This window comes from Schistocerca americana, chromosome 7 (genome assembly GCF_021461395.2).
Source record: "Schistocerca americana isolate TAMUIC-IGC-003095 chromosome 7, iqSchAmer2.1, whole genome shotgun sequence".
Lineage (NCBI taxonomy): Eukaryota > Metazoa > Arthropoda > Insecta > Orthoptera > Acrididae > Schistocerca > Schistocerca americana.
In genome coordinates, this window is record NC_060125.1 from 272604805 (window position 1) to 272631536 (window position 26732).

Sequence of the window (26732 nt, forward strand, 5' to 3'; positions counted from 1 at the left end):
GGTCCGAACGCTGTTGCAGAGGCAATGGAAAACGCATGTGAAGTTCAGAAGAACGCGAAATCCCGGAGATTGGCTAAAATTTACAGACGCGCAAAATTTGGCATGGACTTATATGCGAGATGCCTTTAATAGGTTCCACAATGAAACACTGTCTCGAAATTTGGTAGAAAATCCGAAGAAATTCTGGTGGTATGTAAAGTACACAAGCGGCAAGACGCAGTCAATACCTTCACGGCGCAGTGCCGATGGTACTGTTACCGACGACTGTGCCGCGCTGAGTTATTGAACGCAGTTTTCCGAAATTCCTTCGCCAGGGAAGACGAATGGAATATTCCAGAATTTGAAACACGAACAGCTGCTAGCATGAGTTTCTTAGAAGTAGAAACCTTAGGGGTTGCGAAGCAACTCAAATCGCTTGATACGGGCGAGTCTTCAGGTCCAGATTGTATACCCATTAGGTTCCTTTCAGATTACGCTGATACAATAGCTCCCTACTTAGCAATCATATACAACCGCTCGCTCACCGATAGATCTGTACCTACAGATTGGAAAATTGCGCAGGTCGCACCAGTGTTTAAGAAGGGTAGTAGGAGCAATCCATCGAACTACAGACCTATATAATTGACGTCGGTTTGCAGTAGGGTTTTGGAGCATATACTGTACTCAAACATTATGAATCACCTCGAAGGGAACGACCTATTGATACGTAATCAGCATGGTTTCAGAAAACATTGTTCTTGTGCAACGCAGCTAGCTCTTTATTCGCACGAAGTAATGGCCACTATCGACAGAGGATCTCAGGTTGATTCCATGTTTCTGGATTTCCGGAAGGCTTTTGACACCGTTCCTCATAAGCGACTTCTAATCAAGCTGCGGGCCTACGGGGTATCGTCTCAGTTGTGCGACTGGATTTGTGACTTCCTGTCAGGAAGGTCACAGTTTGTAGTAATAGACGACAAATCATCGAGTAAAATTGAAGTGATATCAGGTGTTCCCCAGGGAAGTGTCCTGCGACCTCTGCTGTTCATGATCTATATAAATGAGCTGGTTGACAATCTGCGCAGTTCTCTTAGGTTGTTCGCAGATGATGCTGTAATCTACCATCTAGTAAGGTCATCCAAAGACCAGTATCAGTTGCGAAGCGATTTAGAAAAGACTGCTGTATGGTGTGGCAGGTGGCAGTTGACGCTAAATAACGAAGGTGATCCACATGAGTTCCAAAAGAAATCCATTGGAATTCGATTACTCAATAAATAGTACAATTCTCAATGCTGTCAATCCAACTAAGTACCTGGGTGTAAAAATTACAAACAGCTTCAGTTGGAAAGACCACATAGATAATATTGTGGGGAAGGCGAGCCAAAGGTTGCATTTCATTGGCAGGACACTTAGAAGATGCAACAAGTCCACTAAAGAGACAGCTTACACTACACTCGTTCATCCCCTGTTAGAATATTGCTGCGTGGTGTGGGATCCTTACCAGGTGGGATTGACGGAGGACATCGAAAGGGTGCAAAAAAGGGCAGCTCGTTTTGTATTATCACGTAACAGGGGAGAGAGAGTGTAGCAGATATGATATGCGAGTTGGGATGGAAGTCATTAAAGCAAAGACGTTTTTCGTCGCGGCGAGATCTATTTACGAAATTTCAGTCACCAACTTTCTCTTCCGAATGTGGAAATATTTTGTTGAGCCCAACCTACATAGGTAGGAATGATCATCAAAATAAAATAAGAGAAATCAGAGCTCGAACAGAAAGGTTTAGATGTTTGTTTTTCCCGCGCAATGTTCGGGAGTGGAATGGTAGGGAGATAGTATGATTGTGGTTCGATGAACCCTCTGCCAAGCACTTATATGTGAATTGCAGAGTAATCATGTAGATGTAGATGTAGATTCCATATGACACAACGTATACATAACACAAAAATCTTTGTCCTGGAACACAAATCTAAGCCACTATCAAACAATGGTAAGGCCTAGAACACTGCATGTAGCAGGAACGGTTAAACTAACAAGATTTAGGGATCTTGAATAACTGTAAAAAGTTGAAAGAAGAATTCCATGGCAAATACTGGGGCCTAAAAGTAGTAATAATTCTGAACAAAAACAACAATCAAACAGAGAGCTCTATTTCAAAATGAAAAAACTAACTTATGTATTGAGAAAAAGAAGACTACAGTTTTATGGACACTTATGCTGAATGAGGAAGTATTGAATAGGATTGGGGAGAAGAGAAGTCTGTGGCACAATTTGACCAGAAGAAGGGATCGGTTGGTAGGACATGTTCTGAGGCATCAAGGGATCACCAATTTAGTATTGGAGGGCAGCATGGAGGGTAAAAATCGTAGAGGGAGACCAAGAGATGAATACACTAAGCAGATTCAGAAGGATGTAGGTTGCAGTAGGTACTGGGAGATGAAAAAGCTTGCACAGGATAGAGTAGCATGGAGAGCTGCATCAAACCAGTCTCAGGACTGAAGACCACAACAACAACAACAACATGCTGAATGGATAGTAATGGACTAACCAAGCAGTTCTTTGGCTTAGGTCAGTATTACACAATCATATTTCTTTGTCAAAGTTGATAGGTCAAACATTTATGTCAAAAAAATTTACTGGTGTAATAGGGAACTTTGTCAAATCTTGCCTGTCATCAAATAAAGATGATCAAATCTAGGACCTCACTGTAGATTTGATCATAAACGTCACTTGTCTTCTGTTCACCACAATGTGAAATGTTATCACTTGGAGCACTAACATCGCTGCAGCGTTCTGTCACCAGTGGTATGTTTGTAAACATGGCTGTGAAGTTTAATTCGTGTGTGCCATCAACTACAAAATTAATATATATACTGAACTCTCCAGTCTTCTTACTCCATTTTTGCACTCGGGATACCTCACATTGTAAAGCATCTCATGTGCTTCATACACTTCTATTAATTTTTTTGGTTATGGGACACAAAATTTAATTATTACTTTGATCTACAATAAAAATAGTTTTTACTGCACATAAAGTATATTGAACATTTATTTACTTTCAGAGGTTGGTTGGTTGGTTGGTTTGGGGAAGGAGACCAGACAGCGAGGTCATCGGTCTCATCGGATTAGGGAAGGACGGGGAAGGAAGTCAGCCGTGCCCTTTGAAAGGAACCATCCCGGCATTTGCCTGGAGCGATTTAGGGAAATCACGGAAAACCTAAATCAGGATGGCCGGATGCGGGATTGAACCGTCGTCCTCCCGAATGCGACTTTCAGAGGTATTGGTCCTTTAGTGCTATATAAATTTCTTCACACATTTCAGGTATTATTTTAGTTAATGTGCACTGTGGTATTCAATTGCTGTACTGTAAGCTAGAGTAACTCTCTCCTGTACCAAGAAAATGGAGTGTTACCATGAACCTGTATTCTGCAGATAAGCATTTCTTGAGTGAGTATTGTGCTTTGTGATATGACAAGACACTTCACTAGCAAATACTGAAATGTATTCTCATCCATTCCTAAGTAACTTAAGAATGACTTGGAGTCCTCCACTAGAAGCTCACAACAATAAATTTTGTTGAATGCTTTTATCGTCTCATTGTAAAACCCACGGCTTCACCCAGTTAAGTTTCTTTTTCCCCTCCACTTGTCTTCTAAATGCGCACACAGTGCAATTGTGATACATGCAACTGCTGCGCATAATAAGTTGTTGTCAGCCATCTTGAACTTTGATGAAAAATATGATGACAGTGTAATGCCCCTTTTTAAAGCCACATAAAATATTTTTGTCAAACAAATTTGACGAATATTTGATCAAATCTTTGTCAAAGAAATATGATAGTGTAATACCGGCCTTACTAAATAGCTACAAATCCAAGCCCACATGGCACACTGAAACTGACAAAATGTATAAAAAAAACCTGAAATTAGCATGGACATAATAGACAGCAAAATACTTCAGCAGGATTTCAGGAAAGAAATAAGTATGCAAATAGAAAGAAGTGGACCCAGGAACAAACAGAACGACATTCTTCAAGGACAAAGGGAGTCTGGGAGCAACTAAAATTAAATACAAAGAAGCAACATGAAAGTTGATTTATCACACCCTCCAAAGGGTTATTCTAATAGCTAAATAAATATTACCTTCCTTAGAGCACAGTACACATTGTCAACATTGACATTGCTGGCATTGTCGACCTCCACAGTGACTGGAATAATTTGTCCAGAAACATATCCACCCACAGGTATCGACATCACTAGGGAAAGTGGACCAGACTTGCAGCAGCAACAACAGAAGTTTTTCTCGGTCTCCTTCTTCACAGGATCCTACATAAAATAAAAATTCTTTAGGAATCTTATGATCCAATTTACATACTAACACATCTGAAAAAGGGATGGAAACGCAAAACGTTCCTTTAAAATAGACACTGTAATTGTACATTTTTTAAAAAATCATCGAAAAGGAGGAATACAATTAAAATTTGACAATCATTTCTCTACACTTGCTCCAGTTGGCAAATAACAATGTTCATATCCATTACCATCAACATCTACTCCATTTGTCATAGCAACAAACTTTTAGAGCCTGATATTTCAGAAAATTATAAATTAATAACCTGCAGTTGCTGAAGCAAACGGGAGAGAATGTGTTTAAGACTTTCAGAAAAAGACATATATTCACAATTTAGACACGTGAATGTTGACTGCAGTGCAACAAAACAGCAAATCACTAACCTTTCTACATATCAAGTTCTTTTTTATAACACTGCCATCTACTAAAGTTACATTTGTTCCTGATTCCCACTATATAGAAATTTCAGAGAATTTCCTGCACTTCAGCTTAAAAGCAAATGTAATAGATAATACACTATTTAAAAAGTCATACCATGAAGGAATTATCTAGCTGTGATGGAAATTTGTAGATGTGATTTACATTTACAAACAAATGATTACAATGTGATTCTTGAAGTTTTCCCGGCGGACATAATGTTCCATCATATTTCTGGCGTGCACTCGGGACAGCGACAAGGCGAGTTGCCTTGAAGATGGCTGGGAGGTTTCTAGCCGAAATATCGCAAGAAGAATTGTCACTGTCCCGAGTGCACGCCCAAAAGATGATGGAACAAATGATTACAATTTCAGAAAAAGTGAATGCTTTATTCAAGAGGAAGAGCTTCACAAACTAAGCAAGTCACTAACACATTGGACCCCCTATGGCTCCTATACAAGCTGTTATTTGGCTTTGCGCTGATTGATACAGTTGTTGAATGTCCCCCTGAAGGAAAACATGCCAGATTCCATTCCACTGGCATGTTAGATTGTCAAACTCCTGAGCTGGCTGGAGGGACCTGTCCATAATGCTCCAAACACTCTGAACTGAGGAGAGATCTACCACCCTTGCTGCCAAGGTAGTGTTTGGTAATCACGAAGACAAGTAGTAGAAACTTTCATTGTGTACAGGTGGGCATGATCCTACTGAAATCTATGTCCAGAATGGCAACAAAACGACATACAGAATATTATCAATGTACCGTTGCGCTGTAAGAGTGCCGCAGATGACAAAAGGAGACTATAATGAAAGGAAATGTCATTCCAGACGATCCCTCTGGGTTGCAGAGCCATCCATATGGTGGGCAACATTCAGTTTGGTATTCCACCACTGTCTGTGGTATCTGCAGACACGTCTTTAGCCTGGAATCTCAATGACTGGAGTATAATTGTCTTCAGTGATGAGTCCCACTTCAAACTGAGGTCTGATGACCATCAACGACATGTCTGGAGATATCCTGGACAGTGTTGAGATACCAACCCGACTGTCGTGGGCTGTATGGCCCAGCATATATGAGTGATAATCTGGGGTGACATTTCTTTTGATAGCAGCACGGCTTTGGTTGTCATCCGTGGCATCCTGACAGCACAGTGGTATGTCAACGATATTCTATGCCCTTTATGGCATGCCATCCTGGGATTACATTGCAGCAAGATAATGCCAACTGCACACGGAAAGAGTTTTTACTGCTTGTCTTCGTGCATGCCAAATCCTACCTTGACCAACAACGTTGCAGGATCTCTCCCCAAAAGAGAACACATTTGGGGCATTATTGGCAAAGCTGAGCAACCGACTTGGGATTTTGACAATGTAGCTTGCCAATTGGACATAATTTGACACAATATCCCTGAACAGGACAACCAACAATTCTATAAATCAGTGCCAAGTTGAACAACTGCTTGTATACGGGCCAGAGGAAGACCAAAGCATTAGTGATTTGTTCAACTTGTGAAGCTTTTTCTCTTAAAGGAATAACTGCTTTACCTCTTCTATTTTTGGGAGGCATGTATCAAACCACAGACAGATCCTTGCTGAAAACAAACACATAGGCTGAAGCCGTGTGGAATTTCAGATTCATCTCTTAATGTGACCCTGAGAGAAAATTAATGACAGTTCACCAAAAAATTGTCTATTTGGATACTACAGTCCAATTCTGAACAGACTGCACCGTCAAAACAACTTGGCACCCTTCTTCTCACTTGTTAATCTGTGCATTCACATTGCATATTATTGATTATCAGGGATCATAACTGTTTCCACATCAGACTTAGGCTGTTCTGATTGCACACAGGAGTGTAATTCAGATCTCCTTGGAAGCTGAGTAGTTGTTCATCTATTGTCAATAAGAATATGCATAACATTGCTTTCGGCACTATGACAGAGGGGCAGTGGTGGATACTCTAAAAGGAATGAACTTGTCACTCTCCTTTCTTCCTTAACATATACTTGTGCATCAGATCTGCTACTACAACAATGAAAATAATCATTTTTGACAATATAATGACATTAGATATATATACTCACCACGTAGCAGCAGGAGAACACATACATAGAAAGAGGTACTACTTACGCAAGCTTTCAGAGATATATATACTCACCACGTAGCAGCAGGAGAACACATACATAGAAAGAGGTACTACTTACGTAAGCTTTCAGAGTCAGTGGCTTATTCTTCCAGCAGATGGGTTGACGGGGAAGAAAGATGACGAAGAATAGTACTGGAGAGGTTTATGAAAAGGGGTAAGAGTACGGAAAAGTCACCCAAAACAACGGGTCAGGTGAGATTTACTGAACAGAATGAGAAGAACTGTTGGGGACTGCACTGGACAAGATTTGAAAACTTGAGACCTTAAAAGTGAAATACAAGGTAACATGTAAGACAGGGATTACTATAAAAATATCATGCACAAGTTAACAAGAGTAAAAAGCTAAGTGCATTGTATGTAACAGAGGTGGGAGAGGGACGGTGAAAAATAGACAGTCAGAAAATGAACGATGCAGAAAACTAAAATGAAAGAAAGAAAGGAGTAGTTACCATGAAGAAATGCTGAGATGGAAGAGATTAATGTAAATTAAGGTCTGTGGGTGCAAGAACCAAGGACATGTTGTAGCATTAGTACCCACCTGTGGAGTTCTGAGAAACTGGCGGCTGGGGGAAGAATCCAGATGGTGCATGTGATGAAACAGGCATCGAGCTCATGACTGTCATGTTGTACAGAACACTCTGAAACAAGATATTGTGTTGCTGGTATACACCCTTTGCCTAAGCCCATTCATCCTAAGTGATAACTTGGGGTTAGTCACGCCGATGTAAAAGGACGTACAGTGTTTACATAACAGCTGGTATATGATGTGTAATTTCGCAGGTGGCTCTCCCTTTCGTAGTATAACCACCAAGTTATCAGTTAGGATGAATGGGCATGGGCAGAGGGTGTATGCTGGCAACACACAATGTCCTGTTGCACAGCATGCACTACAACATGACAGTCATGAATGCAGTGTGTGTTTTGCCACATGTGCCATCTAGATTCTTCCCCCAGACACCAGTTTCAAAGAACTCCATCAGTGGGAAATAGCACTACAACATGCCTTCAGTTCTCGCCACCCACCTGGTCTTAATTTACGTTAATTCCTTCCGTCTTGGCGTGTCTTCACAGTAACTACTTCTTTCTTCATTGTGTTTTAGTTTCCTGCATCTTTCATTTTCTGACTTGTCTATTTTTCATTAAATACATATCTCAAAAGCCACTGGACAGCACACTGCAGAGTGTTCTTAGCACATATATTAGTGATTTTCTGTCACACTTCAATTGCATATGGAGTAAGAAAACAGTGACAGTCTATATATGTCTCAGTATGCAACCTAATCTCTCATCTTACCCTCAATATCCTTACGTCAGATTCAGAATGGCGGTAACAAAAATGTTGTGCAGGTTTCCAGGAATAGTGGTTTTCTAAATATATTCAACAGAGGTTTGCGTGAATAGTGTTGCCTTTCTTTGAAAGATTCGCACTTCATCAAAGTCTTTCTGTATTTCCTCACAACCCTCTACCAACGATACTTTCCTGTAGTTAACTGCAACAACATTGTCTGACAATCTTATAGTGTTTCTGAACCTACCTGATTAATCATTTACGCAAACTGACAACTGTGTCAGCCGTATATGCCTCCTCGAGGCACAGCTGATGTTACAGTCTTTTCTGTTAAACATTCGCCCTTCACATTAAGCTGTCTGTTGTATTAGACAAAAACTCTTTGAGCAAGTTATATATTTTTAAAAACAATCCTTAAGCTCATTCAGATTAGTGTATTTTAATCCCCCCAGTACACAAATACTATGAGAATTCAAGGGCAACATTATCCTCTACTTTAGTAACAGTTGGCTGACAAAATTAATCCTGGCAACTTCTGAAGTTCAAAGACAACCACAGATGGTAAAAGGAAATGGGTGAATATTTAACAATGATATTACAATATGCTCTGGATAAAAACAACTCTAAATGGAAAATAAAGATCTAGAAAGCACACACAGCAGAACTCAAATCTGTCAGCTTACAAATACAAACAGAGGAAAGAGGCTATGCTTAACTAAATGTAATAAAGGACATCCTAAAGGTAACAAATCAGGATTGTAAACTGCAGAAAAAACTGTGCAAAGAAGTCTAAGTGATCACAATATTACTAATGGACATTCAAGGGTCCACTGGAGTTGGATAACATGTCTGTGATGGTTAGCCTCTCACAACTTTACGTCCAGATTAATGGTACACACAGTATCAACACTCCATTTTGTTCACAAAACTGATAACTGAGACTGCGGTCAACTACTCACAAAGGTGAAGGAAAATGAATTGGAGAGGTTTAGGACAAAGGGTAGAGTTCGCAAAAGTCACCCAGAACCCTGGGTCAGGGGAGACTTATCGGACATAAGTTAAGGCTAGGTAGGTGGCGAGAACCAAGGACATGTTGTAATGCGCCGAGTTCTGAGAAACTGATGTCTGGGGAAAGAATCCATGTTGCGCATTTGGTGAAACAGGCACCAAGATCATGACTGTCATGTTGTACAGCATAATCGACAACAGGATATTGTGTTGCCAGTATACACCCTCTGCCTATGCCCATTCATCCTAACTGATAACATGGTATTACTCATGCCAATGAAAAAGGCCAAACAGTGTTTATGTAACAGCTTGTATGTGTCATTTCACAGGTGGCTCTCCCTTTTATACTATATGTTACAGAGCCGGTAAAAGTGGTGGTACGAAGGTACACAGGGCAAGTCTTGCAGTGGGGACGGTCACACAGGTAGGAGCCATGGGGTAAGGAGATGTGTGCAGAAGGAACACACGGTCTGATGAGGATATTGCAGAATTTGGGAGGGTGACAAAAAGCCACTCTAAGTTTGGTGGGTAAAATTTCAGACAGAATGGATCTCTTTTCAGGGTATACTCTTGGGAACCACACAAAATTCCAGGAATTTTAACAGGTCAGCCTCACCATGAATCCATAAGGCCTAGACGTCATCAATGTATCTGAACCTTGGTGCCTGTTTCACCAAAGTAGCTGATTAATACATTCAAGACCAGGATAATAATAAGTGACAAGTGGTGTGCTCCAAAGTTGTTTTTTAGAGAGATCAGCAGTACCAGGATTGGATGTGATGGCCCAGGAAATCTCCTTTTGAACTAGGCTGGTGGGGGTAATTACGTCCAGTGAAGGCTGAGGTGATAACTGTAGTATACTGCTGTAAATAATCGGCATCTAAACAAATATGTTTGCCTCAAATCCCAAGGCTTTAAGGGGGGGATCGTTTGACATGGCAACTGTCAAAATGTAATTACTATTATTAGTAGGTTTAACGCGACAGAAGTGTGCAGCTGGCCTTCAGTGAGGATGAGATCAACATCAAGAAAATTGGCATGGGATTCAGAACAGAACCACACAAAATTCCAGGAATTTTAACAGGTCAGCCTCACCATGAATCCATAAGGCCTAGACGTCATCAATGTATCTGAACCTTGGTGCCTGTTTCACCAAACACACCATATGGATTCTTCCCCTGGACACAATTTCTCAGAACTCTACAGGTGGGAACTAGCCCTACAACATGCCCTTGGTTCTCGCCACCCTCCTGGCCTCAATTTCCATTAATTTTTCCCGTCTCAGTATTTCTTCACAGTAACTACTACTTTCTTCACTCCGTATTAATTTTCTACATCTTTCATTTTCTGACCTGTCTATTTTTTTGCCGTCCCTTTCCCTCATCTGTTACATTAAATGAACTTAACTCTTCACTCTTATTAACTTGTGCACAATGTTCTAGCATCAATCTCTGTCAGGCATATTACTTTGTCTTCCACCTTTAAGCTCTCAGGTTTTCACATCTCATCCAGTGCAGTCCACGACAATCAGTCTTTCCTTCCCATTCCATCCAGTAAGTCTCCTCGTCCCAGTATTCTGGGTGGCTTTTCCTAAACCTCTCCAATGCTTTTCCTTTACCCTCTCCCCTACCCTTCAACATGTCTGCCGGAAGAAAGAGCCACTGGCTTGCGAAAGTAAAACCTTTTTTAAAAAGTGTGTTCTCCTGCAATTGCTTCACAAGTAGATCTACCCAGTTGCATCATACTGTCAAAACTCATTATTTTCATTGTTATATATCTAAGATCAGTATCATATGCTTAATTAGATGCCATTTCCTTGGTTTTATTTTTGTTTAGATTGTCACACCCAAGAATATTAATTTTACAAATTCAAACAGACATGGAAAATATGCAAGGAATTTAATCATTGAAGCATTTAAGGAAAGTATACATGTGGTACCTTGGTACACAGAAGTTTAAATGATAAGTTTCAAGTTTTGTCTGATGCCTGAGACTGTTTTATTAGATTATGTTTGTTACCTAAGCTGAAAATAAAATACCTGAGCAATTTACAAAAAATTAGAACATTTACTACACGGCTCTGGACTGTAAACATTGACTACAACATAGTCAACCAACACTCCTTAATGTCTTCAGTAGTAGTGATATAAGTAACTAAGGAAAGCAAACTTCTAGTGATAAATGCTGTATCAATGGTATATGGTCAACAGCAGCAGCAAGAAAGGCATTTCCAAAAAATAAAAATTTGTGAAAGTCAAATACAAATTTAAGTGTCAGGATGTCTTTTCTTAAAGTATTTGTCTAGAGTGTATCCTTCTATAGAAATAAAATGTGGGTGATAAACAGGTTAGACAAGAAGAGAACAGAAGCTCTTGAAATGTGATATTACACAAGAATGTTGGGGGAAATTGGACAACTAACCAAGATGTACTGAATCAAACAGGGGAGAAAAAAAAATTATTGCTTAACTTGATTAAAAGAAGGGACCTGTTGATAGGACACTTCCTGAGGTATCAAGGAATTGTTATTTTGGCAATGAAACGGAGTGAGATAGTGTGGAAGGAGGGAGGATTGTAGTGAGAGACCAAGGCTTGCTTACAATCAACAAATCCAAATGGATGCAGGAGGCAGCAGTTGTGTAGAGATGAAGAGGCTAGCATGGAGAATTGCTTGTAACCAGTCTTTACATTCGCACTATGACAATAATGTGGCTTAGTCCATTGCAAAATCTGCTTCACAACATTATTTTCTATTAGTTTAAAACAGGAGTAATGTAAAATAGATTTGGTTTGTATGTACTCAAATTTATGCTTCAGTATCCCAATTAGTTTTGTTATGATAAATGGTCTCTTAGCACAAGTCTTCAAGCAAAGAGAAGGACCAGTGTTGAAGATACTGACCTAAATACCTTTTCACAATATATATAAATGACCTAGTAGATAGTGTCGGAAGTTCCATGCAGCTTTTCGCGGGTGATGCTGTAGTATACAGAGAAGTTGCAGCATTAGAAAATTGTAGCGAAATGCAGGAAGATCTGCAGCGGATAGGCACTTGGTGCAGGGAGTGGCAACTGACCCTTAACATAGACAAATGTAATGTATTGCGACTACATAGAAAGAAGGATCCTTTATTGTATGATTATATGATAGCGGAACAAACACTGGTAGCAGTTACTTCTGTAAAATATCTGGGAGTATGCGTGTGGAACGATTTGAAGTGGAATGATCACATAAAATTAATTGTTGGTAAGGCGGGTACCAGGTTGAGATTCATTGGGAGAGTGCTTAGAAAATGTAGTCCATCAACAAAGGAGGTGGCTTACAAAACACTCGTTCGACCTATACTTGAGTATTGCTCATCAGTGTGGGATCCGTACCAGATCGGTCTGACGGAGGAGATAGAGAAGATCCAAAGAAGAGCGGCGCGTTTCGTCACAGGGTTATTTGGTAACCGTGATAGCGTTACGGAGATGTTTAATAAACTCAAGTGGCAGACTCTGCAAGAGAGGCGCTCTGCATCGCGGTGTAGCTTGCTCGCCAGGTTTCGAGAGGGTGCGTTTCTGGATGAGGTATCGAATATATTGCTTCCCCCTACTTATACCTCCCGAGGAGATCACGAATGTAAAATTAGAGAGATTAGAGCACGCACGGAGGCTTTCAGACAGTCGTTCTTCCCGCGAACCATACGCAACTGGAACAGGAAAGGGAGGTAATGACAGTGGCACGTTAAGTGCCCTCCGCCACACACCGTTGGGTGGCTTGCGGAGTATAAATGTAGATGTAGAAACTTTCCAGATCACTATGTTTACTTTCAATTTAACATGCGCCCTCTGCCAGAAAAAGTGAAACACTACTGAACTGGTATTAAAAGACTGCTGTTTTTTTACGGTAAAAACAACTTATTTTTCACTGTAATCAACTTTATGGTCAATTCATTTTTCCGTCATTTATCCATTGGATTGGTTCTCTTAAGTGTTACTAAAGGAAGTCTATAAAATGCACCATATACAGCAGTCATAGTTTTCTCACTGCACTCAAAATATTTTCCACCCACAATTCTCTTTAACTGTAGATATAAACAGACATGATAAGATGCCAAATCTGATGAACAGATTGAATTTTTTAACAATTCATACAACACATTTTGATTTCTACCAGTGTCAAGTACCTATGCGGGTTTTTGTTTTGTAATATATGCCACCTTTCATTTATTGTTTCATTCAGGTGGTCCAGAAGTCATGCACAGTATTTGTCAGTTCTTGTTTTACCTTCTGCAGCAAAACCAACACAAAGAATGCTTTTTTCATGCCAGATAATACTGGATATAACCCTTCCAGCATATTAAATCAACTTCATCTATTTTTGTTGGGCCGACTTTCACACTCCGGTTCATTGCTGTTTTGTTTTCACAGAAATTGGTGGATGCATGCCATCCATTGAAACAATTTGGAACATAACATTAGTTTGATTCTTCTCACAAAGGTCTCAAAATAGCCGAGGAATTCATTCATCATTCCTTTCAGTCATTCAGAAAATGCAACACTCCTTTTGCAAATTGCTTTCTCAGTTTCCCATGTGAAATGTAATGTATGTACTCTTCAGCTTATTTATCCACAGTACCTTCTGTTTCACACATTTATTGATATTTTCGTACTCTTCAGCTTATTTATCTACAGTACCATCTGTTTCACACATTTATTGATATTTTCATTGATTGCAGTTTTGTCACATCCTCCAAATGCATCACCTTCAAGAGAATTACAACCGTATTTGAATCCAAACATTAATTTCTTAACCTTTGAAAATTAAGGAACACATTTCTCCTTCTCCTCACGATAAATTTTGGTTGGGGGGAAAAAAAGAAGATATCAATGTTGTCTCTGTAGTACGCCAAGAACTTTTCATCTCCCACTCTTACTTTTCTCATCAGAGACGCCACAAACACAATCTTGTTCCCGTTATTAGCTTGCTGTAGCTCTATCAACTAAATGAAGTACAAATTTTTTATATGCAGGAATAACTGACCTTGGCTGTAGGATGTGTATTCAAATCCAAAGGGGTAATCACTGTAAATGCAGATTTCACTTCTTGATCAAATTTCCAGGGACGATCCAGTACTGCTTTCACAGTATACCTTACATAACCAAATTCAGCTTCAAACGAGGATGGCAAGTTAGGTGGTAAATGTGTGCTAAAAGGGTATATCTTCTCTCCAGGCTCAATTATCATCTCACCTGAAAATTAAAATGAGATATGCAGTTCACGAGCAACTGCTACAACTGAATTATGTTATCACACAAACATTACAACTTATACAATTGCTATTATACAAGATTTTCAACTATGGCAAGGATATAAAAAGGTTAACATAAAAATATTATAACTTGTGTAATAATCGTTTATTAATGAGCATGAGGTCTGCAGCAAAGAGCTATAGAAGTGCTGCTTAGAAGTTATTTGTACTTTACTGACCACTTCCACCAACCAAATTGAATTTGTTTTCAAAGTAATTCTCCTGTGCTGTATACACAATCGTTTCCCTCGTTGTGTTTCCTTCATTAGTTTTTCTTGTTTTCATTTCATCCCACTTCACATATGCTTCACCCTTGAACTGAATCGAAATTGCTGAAAAAGAAGATATATATGTGGCACACATTTCAATTTCCAAAATCTACATGTGTAATAAAAACACTTTCACATATACTAAAGACAGATATATTGATTAGCAAGAAACAGTATTAAACATAACAGATAAAATTATTTTATGGCAAATGCACACTTCTGCTTAGTACAACAAAGACATACTCAACTGTGACCCATCCAATGAAAATCTGCCCTTTGAAAAACCTTTTCTTAGGCTTTACTCAGAAGTCCCCAATAAAAAGCAAGCATCTGACTGCCTGGAAACCGTAAAGCACCTGGGAATGGCAGCATTACTGCTAGTGTCAGGAGGGAAAACCTCTTGAAGTGAAGGCATACATTCTCATCAGAGAAACTGTAATAACTAACATAACTGAAAAAGTATGCTGATACATTCACTGTGAACACAAGGCACAGAAGCTTCTGAATTTTGTGAATCACTGGCAAATTCTGAAAGCTTTCTCACACCAATTACAACATACAGACCAAATGACTGGTTAATACCAAGCAAGCTTCAGAAAATGCTGCAGAGGCATCAGCTGATTTGCCATGTTTGCCGACTTCAAAAAGTACCTATGAAACCTTTAACAGACTGAAGATCTCAAAGTAGGTAGAAATATCAAAGGACTAACCTACCAGGCTCTTATAAAATGAACATCCAAAGTGAAATCCATTGATGAAATCTGTACAGACTGTAAACAAGGCGATGGCTGGCCTCCCTCGACTCACTTCAGTTTAATTTAGTTCTGGATAAAGATACACATTTCAGAAACGTTAGATGCACAATCTCTGCTGATATAACAATGATTACTGAGAGTAAAGAGCAAACATGATACAATGTGGTGAAACAACATTAGATATTGTCAAACAGAAGTCTGCGCCAGAAATGGTACGGATAATGCCATTGCAGGAGAATATGAATGATATTTGAAAAATTAGTTACCATGTACAAACGGCTTTTCCGTTGCCTGCTGTGACATGTAAATTTTCGCGCAGTGAATGACGGGAAGTAAACATGCTGAATGATGATGATATGGATGATTAGGCAACATGGCAGAACCAATGAGAGAATGGTGTTTGATAAACTTCATCATGATGTCAGTGTATGAAATTAAATGGCAGCATAATGCAATATATTGTACAGAGTGCTGTCATATTCTAAAAATGCCCCATAAAGTTTTTGAAATGATCATTGGGTTACACTACAGATCAGACGTACATCACCATGGCCACGTCCTCTGGTGACATACGAACCAAACTGTATCATTTCAACCTAAGCTAGACCTCGGGCTATGCTAATGATCGATTTGTCACCGCAACCAGTCTCCTCCCAGTCATATTTGTTGGCTTCACCAACTCTCAACAAACTAACATTCCAACCTCACTTAGACCTTGTGCTACATTGCAGAACAGTCTGTTGCCACAGCTAGTTTTCCTCCAGTCACATTTGTTAGCTTTGTCAACTCGCAACCACACTATAATATTGGAATACAATACAATTTTCCAAGAAATCTTGTCATAGTCCGAAAAACATAAAATACAATAAATAAACTTGAAAAAAGTAACCAACCTTATGATATGTAACAGCCAGATCAATATCATCAATCTCAGGCTCTCCATGAAAAATTAAAAGTGGTCAATTCATATCTTCCACCAAAACAAGTCATTAGATTCAGTGATTCTCAACAATTACCATATACTATCACCTGACTGACTACACCCAACAGAAACAAAATGCCAACATCCACATGGCAGTAGAGCTGCTGATAGTATAGGTGTATTTTATCCTAACCTTCTAATACCATCCATCTGGTTTGACTCAGAACTTCAACAAAATGGTGAACATAAACCATTCATTGAATGCAATATGCATAACCAAGGCACAATAACAAGAATTATAGTTATTTAGCTAGTCTCACAATATCACATATGTGGCTTTGCAAAATTGCAACTTGATAATCACATTAATTGAGTTGTCGGCTTTGGCAAGTGACGTACTGTTAATGGCTGCTGTCACCACACCTTTCGGTATCTATATTCACAGTTTTGTTGTTATCTGGAGAACCCAATGCATTTGAAAGAAACAAAATTAAAGCTGGTTGTAGAGACACCCTGATTTATAGCTTAGCCCAAGGTATAGGTTAGTTTGAAAGGTAAGAGTTTAGTTGTGAGTAAGCAAAGCCAACAAATTTGGCAAAAAACAGCTGTTGTGACAGACTGATCCGTAGCTTTGCCTGAGGTCTACGTTAGGTTGGAAAGTGACAGCCAACAAATGTGACACTAAAAAAACCCTGGTTGTGGTGACAGGCTGATCTGTACTTTAGCCTGTTTTAAAAAAATCACTCATAACTTCACATTATATTCATCCAGTGGTGTTGATGTGGCGGAGACTTAAAGTGACATAGTGTTTGAAAATTTCAGTGGAATGTCATTTACATTGGTCAAGAACAGTAGCAGACCAAACACCAAACCTTATGAGACACCATATTTAATGTTTCCCATTCCTGTGGGATTATTTATTAATATCGTACACTGTTTTCTGTTGCTAAGATATGACTCCATACATGAAAGGAAAGCCTTTATTGGCATACCATTTTAGATTCCCAAGTATAATTTTACGACATACACAACTGAATATCTTTACAAGATCAAAGAAAACATTAAAAGGTTAATTTTCCTTCTTTAGTTCTACCAGGACTGAGTTTGTGAGCTCATATATTGCTTTCTCTATGGAGCAACCTCTATGAAACCCAATTTGAGTGATGTCAAAAGATTATTGTCAGAGAGATTTTCCACTACCTTTATCACCACTTTCTATACATGAGTATTATACCACTTACTTCACTCCTTCATGAAATACTCCTTGACTGATTACGAAGGTAACTTAAGGGGACAATTTCAAACTGATAAAAGATGACTTACGGAAGACACTTTCAAACTGATGAAAGATTTGTCTACTCTGACATATGAATAGTCAGTTGATTCAGCATACTCACATCAGCCTCAGCCGAGGCTTGGCTGCTTATGAATCTTAGAGCCTGTAATCAGTCTGCATGCTCATCACATGCCAGCAGGTTTCACAATTTTACTGTCTGTATTGTCATTTAACAATTAATATTTTGTCCAGAGCATAGAAGATTTTGGTTTGTCATGCTCTCTGTTTAGAGGGGTTTATGAGCAGTCCATTCATATATGAGCCCAATGAAATGATTTGAGACTGTTGTGCTTGGATAAGGGGATCTACCACAGTTGATTCACTTTCTGTTCAGTAATTTTTAATTAAGTGTGGTCTCACCAATTATTAGCAGAGCTACCTTTTGCAAGTATAAATCAGTGTCTCAGCATCCATAAATAGAAATCATAAGAGGACTACGGAATAACAGAAAAATATAAAAGGAGCTATGTTAAAGGGAAGGAACTTAAAAAAGGGTCACATACAACCTGAAAGACAAAAGAAGAAAAGTAAACAAGATGCAACGAGGTGTTTTTATGACAATAACTGCAGCAACAGTTTGAACACTTGTAAGTACCTACCAACATCACTCTGGGAAACATTTACAATGACTGACAGAGTATCACTGCCCAGGTAAAATCGACAGTTTAGTGCCCCTGAAAATTGAGCATATGATTTATAGAACATGCAGTGATGCATGGCTTAAAGTTGTGATATTGCCCCCCCCCCCCCTCCATAATCTTGTTTGTGGTGACAAACTGATGTCTAGCATAGCCAGAGTTCCATATTAAAATGGAATGTGATAACCTGGTTATGAGTTGGTGAAGCAAACGAATGTTAATGCAAAGTAAAGGCTGTGATATTACAGTGAACTGTTATATGGCTCATGTGCATAGACAGAGCCTCTTAATTAAAAAAATATATTAACTTGGAATAAAACTGTGACGTCCATATGCCATTAAATTCTGCCTTTCAAAATTATTCATTTTATCAGTAGCAACAGGTGAGGTGTAACAGAAAGTTTTGTTGCATTGTCGTTTTGTATTGTTCAACTATCTCTGTGTAGAATTCTCGGAGCTCCCGAGTTGAAATTTTAAATCAGTAAGAACATTTACAGCAGTGCTTGAAACCGGCAATCAATTATCAATTCGTTATCATTTTCTAACTGTAGGACGTGGTCCATACAAAAACAATTAATTACAAATGTCCACGGCCACGAAATTAATAACTTAACATGACAAAACCAGACGGCAAAGGCATAATTAGGTCACATGTTAAAGCCTCTTGGTTATCTAGGTGCGATTATACTATGAACAACTTCTTATGTGAATTCAATATTGTGCCGCTATGAACACTTCAAACAAATTTTCAATTGCTACTTATTATTATTATTTCAAATAGTAAATGTAATAGTAGCTGTGTCCCACATATATGATAGGGAAAACATAGGCAGAAACGTGTAAATAAAATAAATTTTCAAATTAGACCAACGAGACTTGTACACACAAAACACATACTAATGCCTATTTATAAACATACAGTCATCAGAATGACACGAAGGCACGCCTTCCGTCATTTACCTCTAATTTTTTTAGGAGAATCAACATCAATGATAAGTCTTCCAGAAACTGGCTGCCCGCTGTAATATGTTGACCACGGGTTATCAAAAACTATCTGAAGTTTCTTTAAACCCATTTAAAATACAATACGCCTTCCGACACAAATTAACACTGCCACAGTACCACCCACTCTCCCCTGCAAGCTTTCGTTTACCGATACTATCGATTTTAATCGACGATGTTCGACAACGACTTTCAAAATATGTGAATAAGGAATGGTCGATATTCTGTAGTGGTGTGATACAAAGCGTACAGATCTTGTTTTCGTTAGTTGATTTGTTGAAGTCTCAGAGGTAGGCGACAACAAAGTGCCGCGTATTAAATATAGTGAAGTTCGTTTTCAAAGAGTGAACTACCGGAGATCTGATACGTCGAGGATTTCGCCGTTAAGGAATACTTCTGTTGACATTCGTTAAGAAGAAATTTGTGCTGATTAATCATTTGTCGGTAAGCGTTTGGACCTTATATTATCTGTCTCAGCCCTATGATATTGACGGATGGTTTGTATAGCTCAGGCGATTTTTAAATTTTTTTTTCTGCAATAATATTTCTGTTGAATCAGATTCGGTAGCCAAAGCTAAAGATCTAATGTCAAACTTAAAACCATTTACATCCTAAAGTAGGATTGACTAATATGTAACGATACACAAAACGTGTTGATTTAACAAGGATAAACAAATATGTTATGGTGTTAACAACGCGGCACATTGTCAGCGGGCACAGTAGATGCAATAGTAAAGATAATACGTTAATTAAATACATAGTTTACATTCAGACGCCGTAAAAACGTTTCACATGCTGGTATAAGCACACCTTTCTTCTGTCAGTAGTTGAAGAATATGTAGTAAACAAAAAAAAAAAAAGGAAAGACTTATCTCTTTGATGTAGTATATTAATATGACTGTTGATACCTGGTGGTTGACTGCCTTCAGTACAGCTTTTTGGGTATAATTGCTTGTGTTTTACAACAGAATCTTTGTAGATATTTTGCCTCTGCTACCACACGAGAGTGCTTCCTGCAACGCAGTAAATGATGACAGATAAGTCAATAGTTCCACATTTTAAATGTCAATTCTGTTCCCTCTCTTGCTCTGGAACAGTTGCAAACTCTTGGCAACATGGAATATAGTCTCACTCATTCTGGTGAGTTACGTATACTGCGATGTTACATACGTTTATTCGATATGGTACTTAGTAAATTTGATTACCAACTGTTGCATAAGATCTGCTGGCTCTTCTGTCTCCCCATTATCGACAGCAGCTGTCAGCGGCAGATAAGACATCTTCGTTGATAGCGCATCATTCAGCTTCTCAGAGGCTGTTCAGCCCTTGATGCAGCTGGGCAGATGCTAATCAATGTCTGAAAATGTGTGTGCTTCAAAATCGCAAGAACTGCTCGTAAAGTCGTATCCGGAAACTAGCAGCCTACCAAGCGAAGTGAATCTGAAAAATATGGTTTCATCTTTTATAGTTGAGGAACGTGAAGCGCCTGATGGAAATCTCGAGCCATAACAGATGTAATTTTGTTGCTCGTGACACCTCATTGGTTTTGGTGATCGACTTTAACAGTGACAATTAAAGAAACTGTTATTACATTCATTTTCAGTTTAGATCCTTTTGGAATTTCTCGGGGTCAGTGACAGCAGGTTCAGGCCACAGCAGAGCACTATTGATGTAATTACATATGGTTCGCTTTTATTTAATGTCGGTCAACAGGAGAGAGATCGAAACCAGTATTTGTGTCTTGGCTACATACAACTGGTAGCAATGAATGACAATACGTAACAACTCTGATCATTCGACGGTTGCACGCCCCGTTGTTGTGTTCAAAAGCGGAAATTGAATGAAAAAGCGCTGTGTGAGAAATTTCTCAATGAAATTACATCGATATATTTTGGAATTTTTTGATTGTATTTACGGGTAAACAGTTATCAAGCGTAGAGATTATGGGCCACCAAACGTGCCGTAAATAATGTAGAGAAGTACTTCCTCCTTGACATGAAAACTACCACGATCGACTGCGAAATATTTTTGTACTTACCAGGTACCAGTCAAATTTTTTCCAGCATTCTTCGATAATCGTCCAGAGCTCGCCATTTGTTTGTAAATTATTGACCTACCTTTTACAATTTGATCCAGAACTAGTGAACTAGACGTTATAGTATTCTGTATGGAATACCTACCAAGTAGCCATTGTTTTCCACGATATATGGTATGTGCTAGTGTACAAAACAGTTGGCAGACTGACCAGAAAGAAACTGCAGCTTGATAAATGGCGTTATGGAACTTTCGGCAGGCCGTTTTTGAAGCGTCCAAAATGAACTACTCCATTTTTTAACATGGGGTCCATCATGCGATGTGCGGTTGATAATACTTATTAAAAAGGAACTGGTTCATTCGCTCAGTGAGCACTGCAAAGAAAACCCATTTGCACTTGGATAACGATCGTGGTCATTGTACAGGAAGGTGAGCAGTATTCTGGTTGTTGTAATTTAGACTTTCTTCACAAGTTAAAAAATGTCGAGTACAAACTAGAGTTTCAAATTTAGATTGAAAAGTTTTCTTGCGGCATAGTACATCTAAAATGAATACGAGAGTTCTGCGCAGCGGCTTATAGCTTTTCGATATTGTGTGCTATTAATTTGTATATACTGTTGCAAACCTGTTGTTTCCGGGCATGAGTGTTTTTTTTAAACATTCTACGTTATAGCAAGTATCATTGTAGCTCTGCTTTAACTTTGTAGCCTTACGAACTTGAGAAAAAGAAATAATTTAATATTATTTCAAAGCGTACCGTTTTTTTTTTTCCTGACACCTATTTTCACACGGAACTTACATATCCTCCAGATTCAATTCGAGATTCGTTAGTTCTCATATCCAGTGTCGCTGTGTGGCTAACAGGTAATTTTTATGTTAATGCGCCCCGAAGGTCTTCTTGGCAGTTATCGTTTGTTTCAATAATTTTTATTCGTGAAAAATGCCAAGCTGTAAAATGTAGGCACCGGCACCCGTGTTACACATTGGGTAATTTAGTTCATGGGAAGTGGTGGTGAAAATTGTGGTTTTATTCATCCGTGGGTCACTTTTACAGTGGTATTGAAGATGTCATTGGATGTTGAACAAATCTGGTGTAGGCAAAGATTCGTTGCCTTCAACGCCACAATGCCGTGGTGCTCAACTTTTGGGCCAAGGTTTAGCTGTATTTCATCGGCGGCACCCGCCACATGGGCGCTCCGGCGCTCGCGCACCCACAAGAGTTTTCTTGGGGTGCTCAGCACCCACACAAGTTGAGAAAGGAAAGTAAAATAGAATAAATAAGAAAAACGGTAAAATTGGGGAAAATTCAAAGTTGTCATTTATGTCAATGCTAACGTGCTCTCGCGTTGGCCCATGGAAGCACGGTCTAGCGGTTCTCACAATCATTCCTCCCGAACAACGGACAAGTGCTCAGAGCTACTCTCTCGCAGAAAGGTCCCGAAAATTTTAGAACGTTCCGCTAGATGTGATAAAACCAGTCATTGAACACGGTTTTTGTTGTTGGAACGATGCGTTAGAAATGTGTGCTTGTCATGAAAAGTCGAATCTACATCCATACTCCGCAAGCTACCTGGTGGTGTGGGGCGGAGGGTACCTTGAGTACCTCTATCGGTTCTCCCTTCTGTTCCAGTCTCGTATTGTTCGTGGAAAGAAAGATTGTCGCTATGCCTCTGTGTGGTCATGTGAACATGCAGTGTTTAATGTCCAAGGCTTATGAGGGAGAAATGAAGTATGCAAGAGCAGCTCTGTTGAGAATTTTATCTTCACTGCGTTATCTCAGTGGTGCATGGGATGGCAGTCCGTGATCACACACATGAAAATTATAATTGGTGGATTGGTAGAGTTAGTTGGTGAAGGTAACTCGGATTTAACCTCTTGGCTTAGGCGTACAAAGTACAGACAGCGTTCTTACGACACAAACACTTGAAGTGGATTCTATTATGGGTAACGAGGCTTTACACATTTCAATTAAATTTTTAAAACATTACAATATTATTTGATAATTGTGGATGAAACTAACGACGTATGTCAACAAGATAAAGTTTTAGTTTGTTTACAATGTGTCAGTGATAATCATTTTTAAATTAATTAAATTTTGGTTTCTGTAATACTGAATCTACTACAGCTGAAGTATTTTTGACAATTTTAATGGATGTTCTCTCTCGTTTCTCTCTAGATATCAAGTCATGTAGATATATAGTTACTGAGGAAGCAGCAAATATGACCGTCGGCCTTTTTTGTGTGTGGGGGGGGGGGGGGGGGGGGGGACATGCAAGCAAAAAGCAGAGAAACTGAGCCGCGAATTCTGCATGGTCACTCTTTGGGCCATTCTTTCAGCCATGAGACCCGAGGGCCAATGCAAAATGTGACCACAGTGAAAGACTTCATCAGTTTCGTGCGCGGGTCTCTCAAGCGATTACCGATATATTTGGAGTCTCTGCAAGCTACACCAAAGTGCTACTTTTATTCGTTCTACAGATCTTTGACCTTTTTGCCGTGTCATGGGATGTTGTATGAGGGTTGACTGAAAAGTAATGCCTCCACCTTCGTAACTCTTCAACAGTTGGCAGCATTGGTATGCGGCAGGTACTGGTTTGTTCTGTAGCCTGTTCTCTACAGCTCCAGTTGGCGGGAAGCCTTAGCATTAAACGGTTGTATTGTAACAGTGTAAACTGTAAAGTATGGAACCCTTGTGCAGACTGTCGGTCAATGCGATTTAAAACATTGAATTCCTGAGAGCAGAAAGTGTCACCCCAAAGGAGAGCCATCAGAGAATGAAATCGGTTTATGGTGATTGTGTTGATGTGGAAGGAAAAGGGGAAACGTTTTCCTGCAGCATGACAATGCCAAACCACACACTTCACGTGCCACCACAGCAGAACTTCAGAGACTGAATTTCACCATCGCACGGCATCTTCCATAAAGTCCAGATTTAACACAGTCTGACTTCCATCTGATCCCGATCATGAAAGACGATGTGCGGGGACATCACTATGCTTCTGATGAAGACGTTGAGAGAACTGTGAGACTGTGACTACCGAAACAGAATATCAACTTCTTCCGTGACGGCTTCAGAAAACTTGTTCGATGGCAGAAATGTATTCACTTGGTTGGTGATTATGTGGAAAAGTGAATATTGGTAATTAAAGATCACATTCTAAGGATTATTTCTGCGTCTGATTTATTAAAATATACCCAACCAAACCCAATTAATGAAGGTGGAGGCATTACTTTTCGCCGGCCATAGTGGCCGAGCGGTTCTGGGCACTACAGTTTGGAACCGCGCGACCGCTACGGTCGCAGGTTCGAATCCTGCCTCGGGCATGGATGTGTGTGATGTCCGTAGGTTAGTTAGGTTTAAGTAGTTCTAAGTTCTAGGGGACTGATGACCTCAGCAGTTAAGTCCCGTAGTGCTCAGAGCCATTGGAGCATTACTTTTCAATCAACCCTCATTGAACAAGTTCGTTTTAAAGCACTTTCCAGAATTCGTTTAAAAGTACTTTTCAGAATTACGAACAGTTAACTTTGTTTTTCGAAGAACTGCAGCTCGAAAAATCCTGCGCCGGTGCTAACGCTAAAAGTTTCTTTCTGTGCTCTTTTGAATTTATCTTTGTCACTACATTTCTTAGCAAAAATTTTAGAACCAGTTGAAACTTTGAATGCTTTCTTGCAAAATTCCTGTGTACGACTCCACAAACCCATGGACAAAATTACACAAAGCCATGGACAGAATTAATCGTGTCAGAGATGTGAAGTTATCACGAGCTGATGGAACAAACACTGGTAGCAGTTACTTCTGTAAAATATCTGGGAGTATGCATGCGGAACGATTTGAAGTGGAATGATCACATAAAATTAATTGTTGGTAAGGCGGGTACCAGGTTGAGATTCATTGGGAGAGTCCTTAGAAAATGTAGTCCATCAACAAAGGAGGTGGCTTACAAAACACTCGTTCGACCTATACTCGAGTATTGCTCATCAGTGTGAGATCCGTACCAGATCGGGTTGACGGAGGAGATAGAGAAGATCCAAAGAAGAGCGGTGCGTTTTGTCACAGGGTTATTTGGTAACCGTGATAGCGTTACGGAGATGGTTAGCCAACTCAAGTGGCAGACTCTGCAAGAGAGGCGCTCTGCATCGCGGTGTAGCTTGCTCGCCAGGTTTCGAGAGGGTGCGTTTCTGGATGAGGTATCGAATATATTGCTTGCCCCTACTTATACCTCCCGAGGAGATCACGAATGTAAAATTAGAGAGATTCGAGCGCGCACGGAGGCTTTCAGACAGTCGTTCTTCCCGCGAACCGTACGCGACTGGAACAGGAAAGGGAGGTAATGACAGTGGCACGTAAAGTGCCCTCCGCCACACACCGTTGGGTGGCTTGCGGAGTATAAATGTAGATGTAGAAGTTTCGATGAAGTATGCAGTGCTTGCTTGGTTGTGACCAAAAATTTTGATGTCGAAGATACGAAACTTCCAAAAGTTCGGAAGATTTCTCAAGAACTTGCTGACGGCGCTCTACACTGTGCTTTCGACAGCGCCCGTGACTTGAGTTTTTAGATATTTTGATTCAGTGTTTCGAGGATCGATTTTTTAAAGCTGCTATGTCTCATCTCAAAGAAATGGAAATATTTGTTCTTTCCAAAACTAAATATTGGGTCATTCCACACCAAGTGGTCTAAAACTGAAAAAAGTTCCCACCATCATGGTCTCCAATTTTCGTCAAATTTTAACTGTAGCTTTAGTCAAGTGTTGAAGTAAGTTTCCCAAGATTTCAGGCCTCTAGCTGCAATAGCTGCTGATCTAGACCCCCTTGTCTGAAGTGTACTTAGTCCGTGTGCATGCAACATAAAAAAATGTCATATTTGGAGTCTAATAAAATCGAAACTAATTCATAAGAATGGTTAGTAAGATGCGACCCTGTACAGTTTTTTTTGCTGATTCCAACGAAATTATGTATAACATTACTCATGCAAACCCCGGTCAAATAACTCGACTCAAAGTATACTTCAAAATTTGTCGTGACACAACGCGACAAATTTTGACCAATATTAAGACTGCAATGATTTCCTTGCAGTTGAAGATATGGACTTGAACTTTTGGCCAAGCTTCATGCTTGTGCTAGACATAATGCAGCCGGATTTGCAATGATCCAGGCCATATGGTCGCCCTGCAGTATCTCTTCAAATTAGGCAGTGTCAGCACAAACGGTAAAATTTACCAAAGTTTCAAGCCAATTACTAAAAAATAGTTGGCCTGAATCTGCTTGTGAATAGTATCACCTAAAAGAGAAACTCTT

General features: G+C 39.5%; 2 protein-coding genes across 8 annotated transcripts in view; one reads left to right on the top strand and one right to left on the bottom strand.

Moving 5' to 3' along the window:
- LOC124621907 (arrestin domain-containing protein 17) overlaps positions 1–19548 on the bottom strand; it is a 55321-nt gene extending 35773 nt beyond the window's left edge. The window contains exons 1-4 of the mRNA XM_047147406.1: positions 19361–19548; positions 14660–14812; positions 14213–14421; positions 4121–4303 (exon numbers count right to left, since the gene is read on the bottom strand). Of these exons, the coding sequence (XP_047003362.1) occupies positions 4121–4303; positions 14213–14421; positions 14660–14812; positions 19361–19475 (660 nt within the window). The 5' untranslated portion in view covers positions 19476–19548. The remainder of the gene's footprint in view (positions 1–4120; positions 4304–14212; positions 14422–14659; positions 14813–19360) is intronic.
- Positions 19549–19629: 81 nt separating this feature from the next.
- LOC124621853 (endophilin-A) overlaps positions 19630–26732 on the top strand; it is a 723134-nt gene continuing 716031 nt past the window's right edge. For all 7 annotated transcript variants that reach the window (XM_047147301.1, XM_047147304.1, XM_047147306.1 and 4 more), the window contains exon 1: positions 19630–19846. The gene's annotated coding sequence lies outside the window, so the exon portion shown is untranslated. The remainder of the gene's footprint in view (positions 19847–26732) is intronic.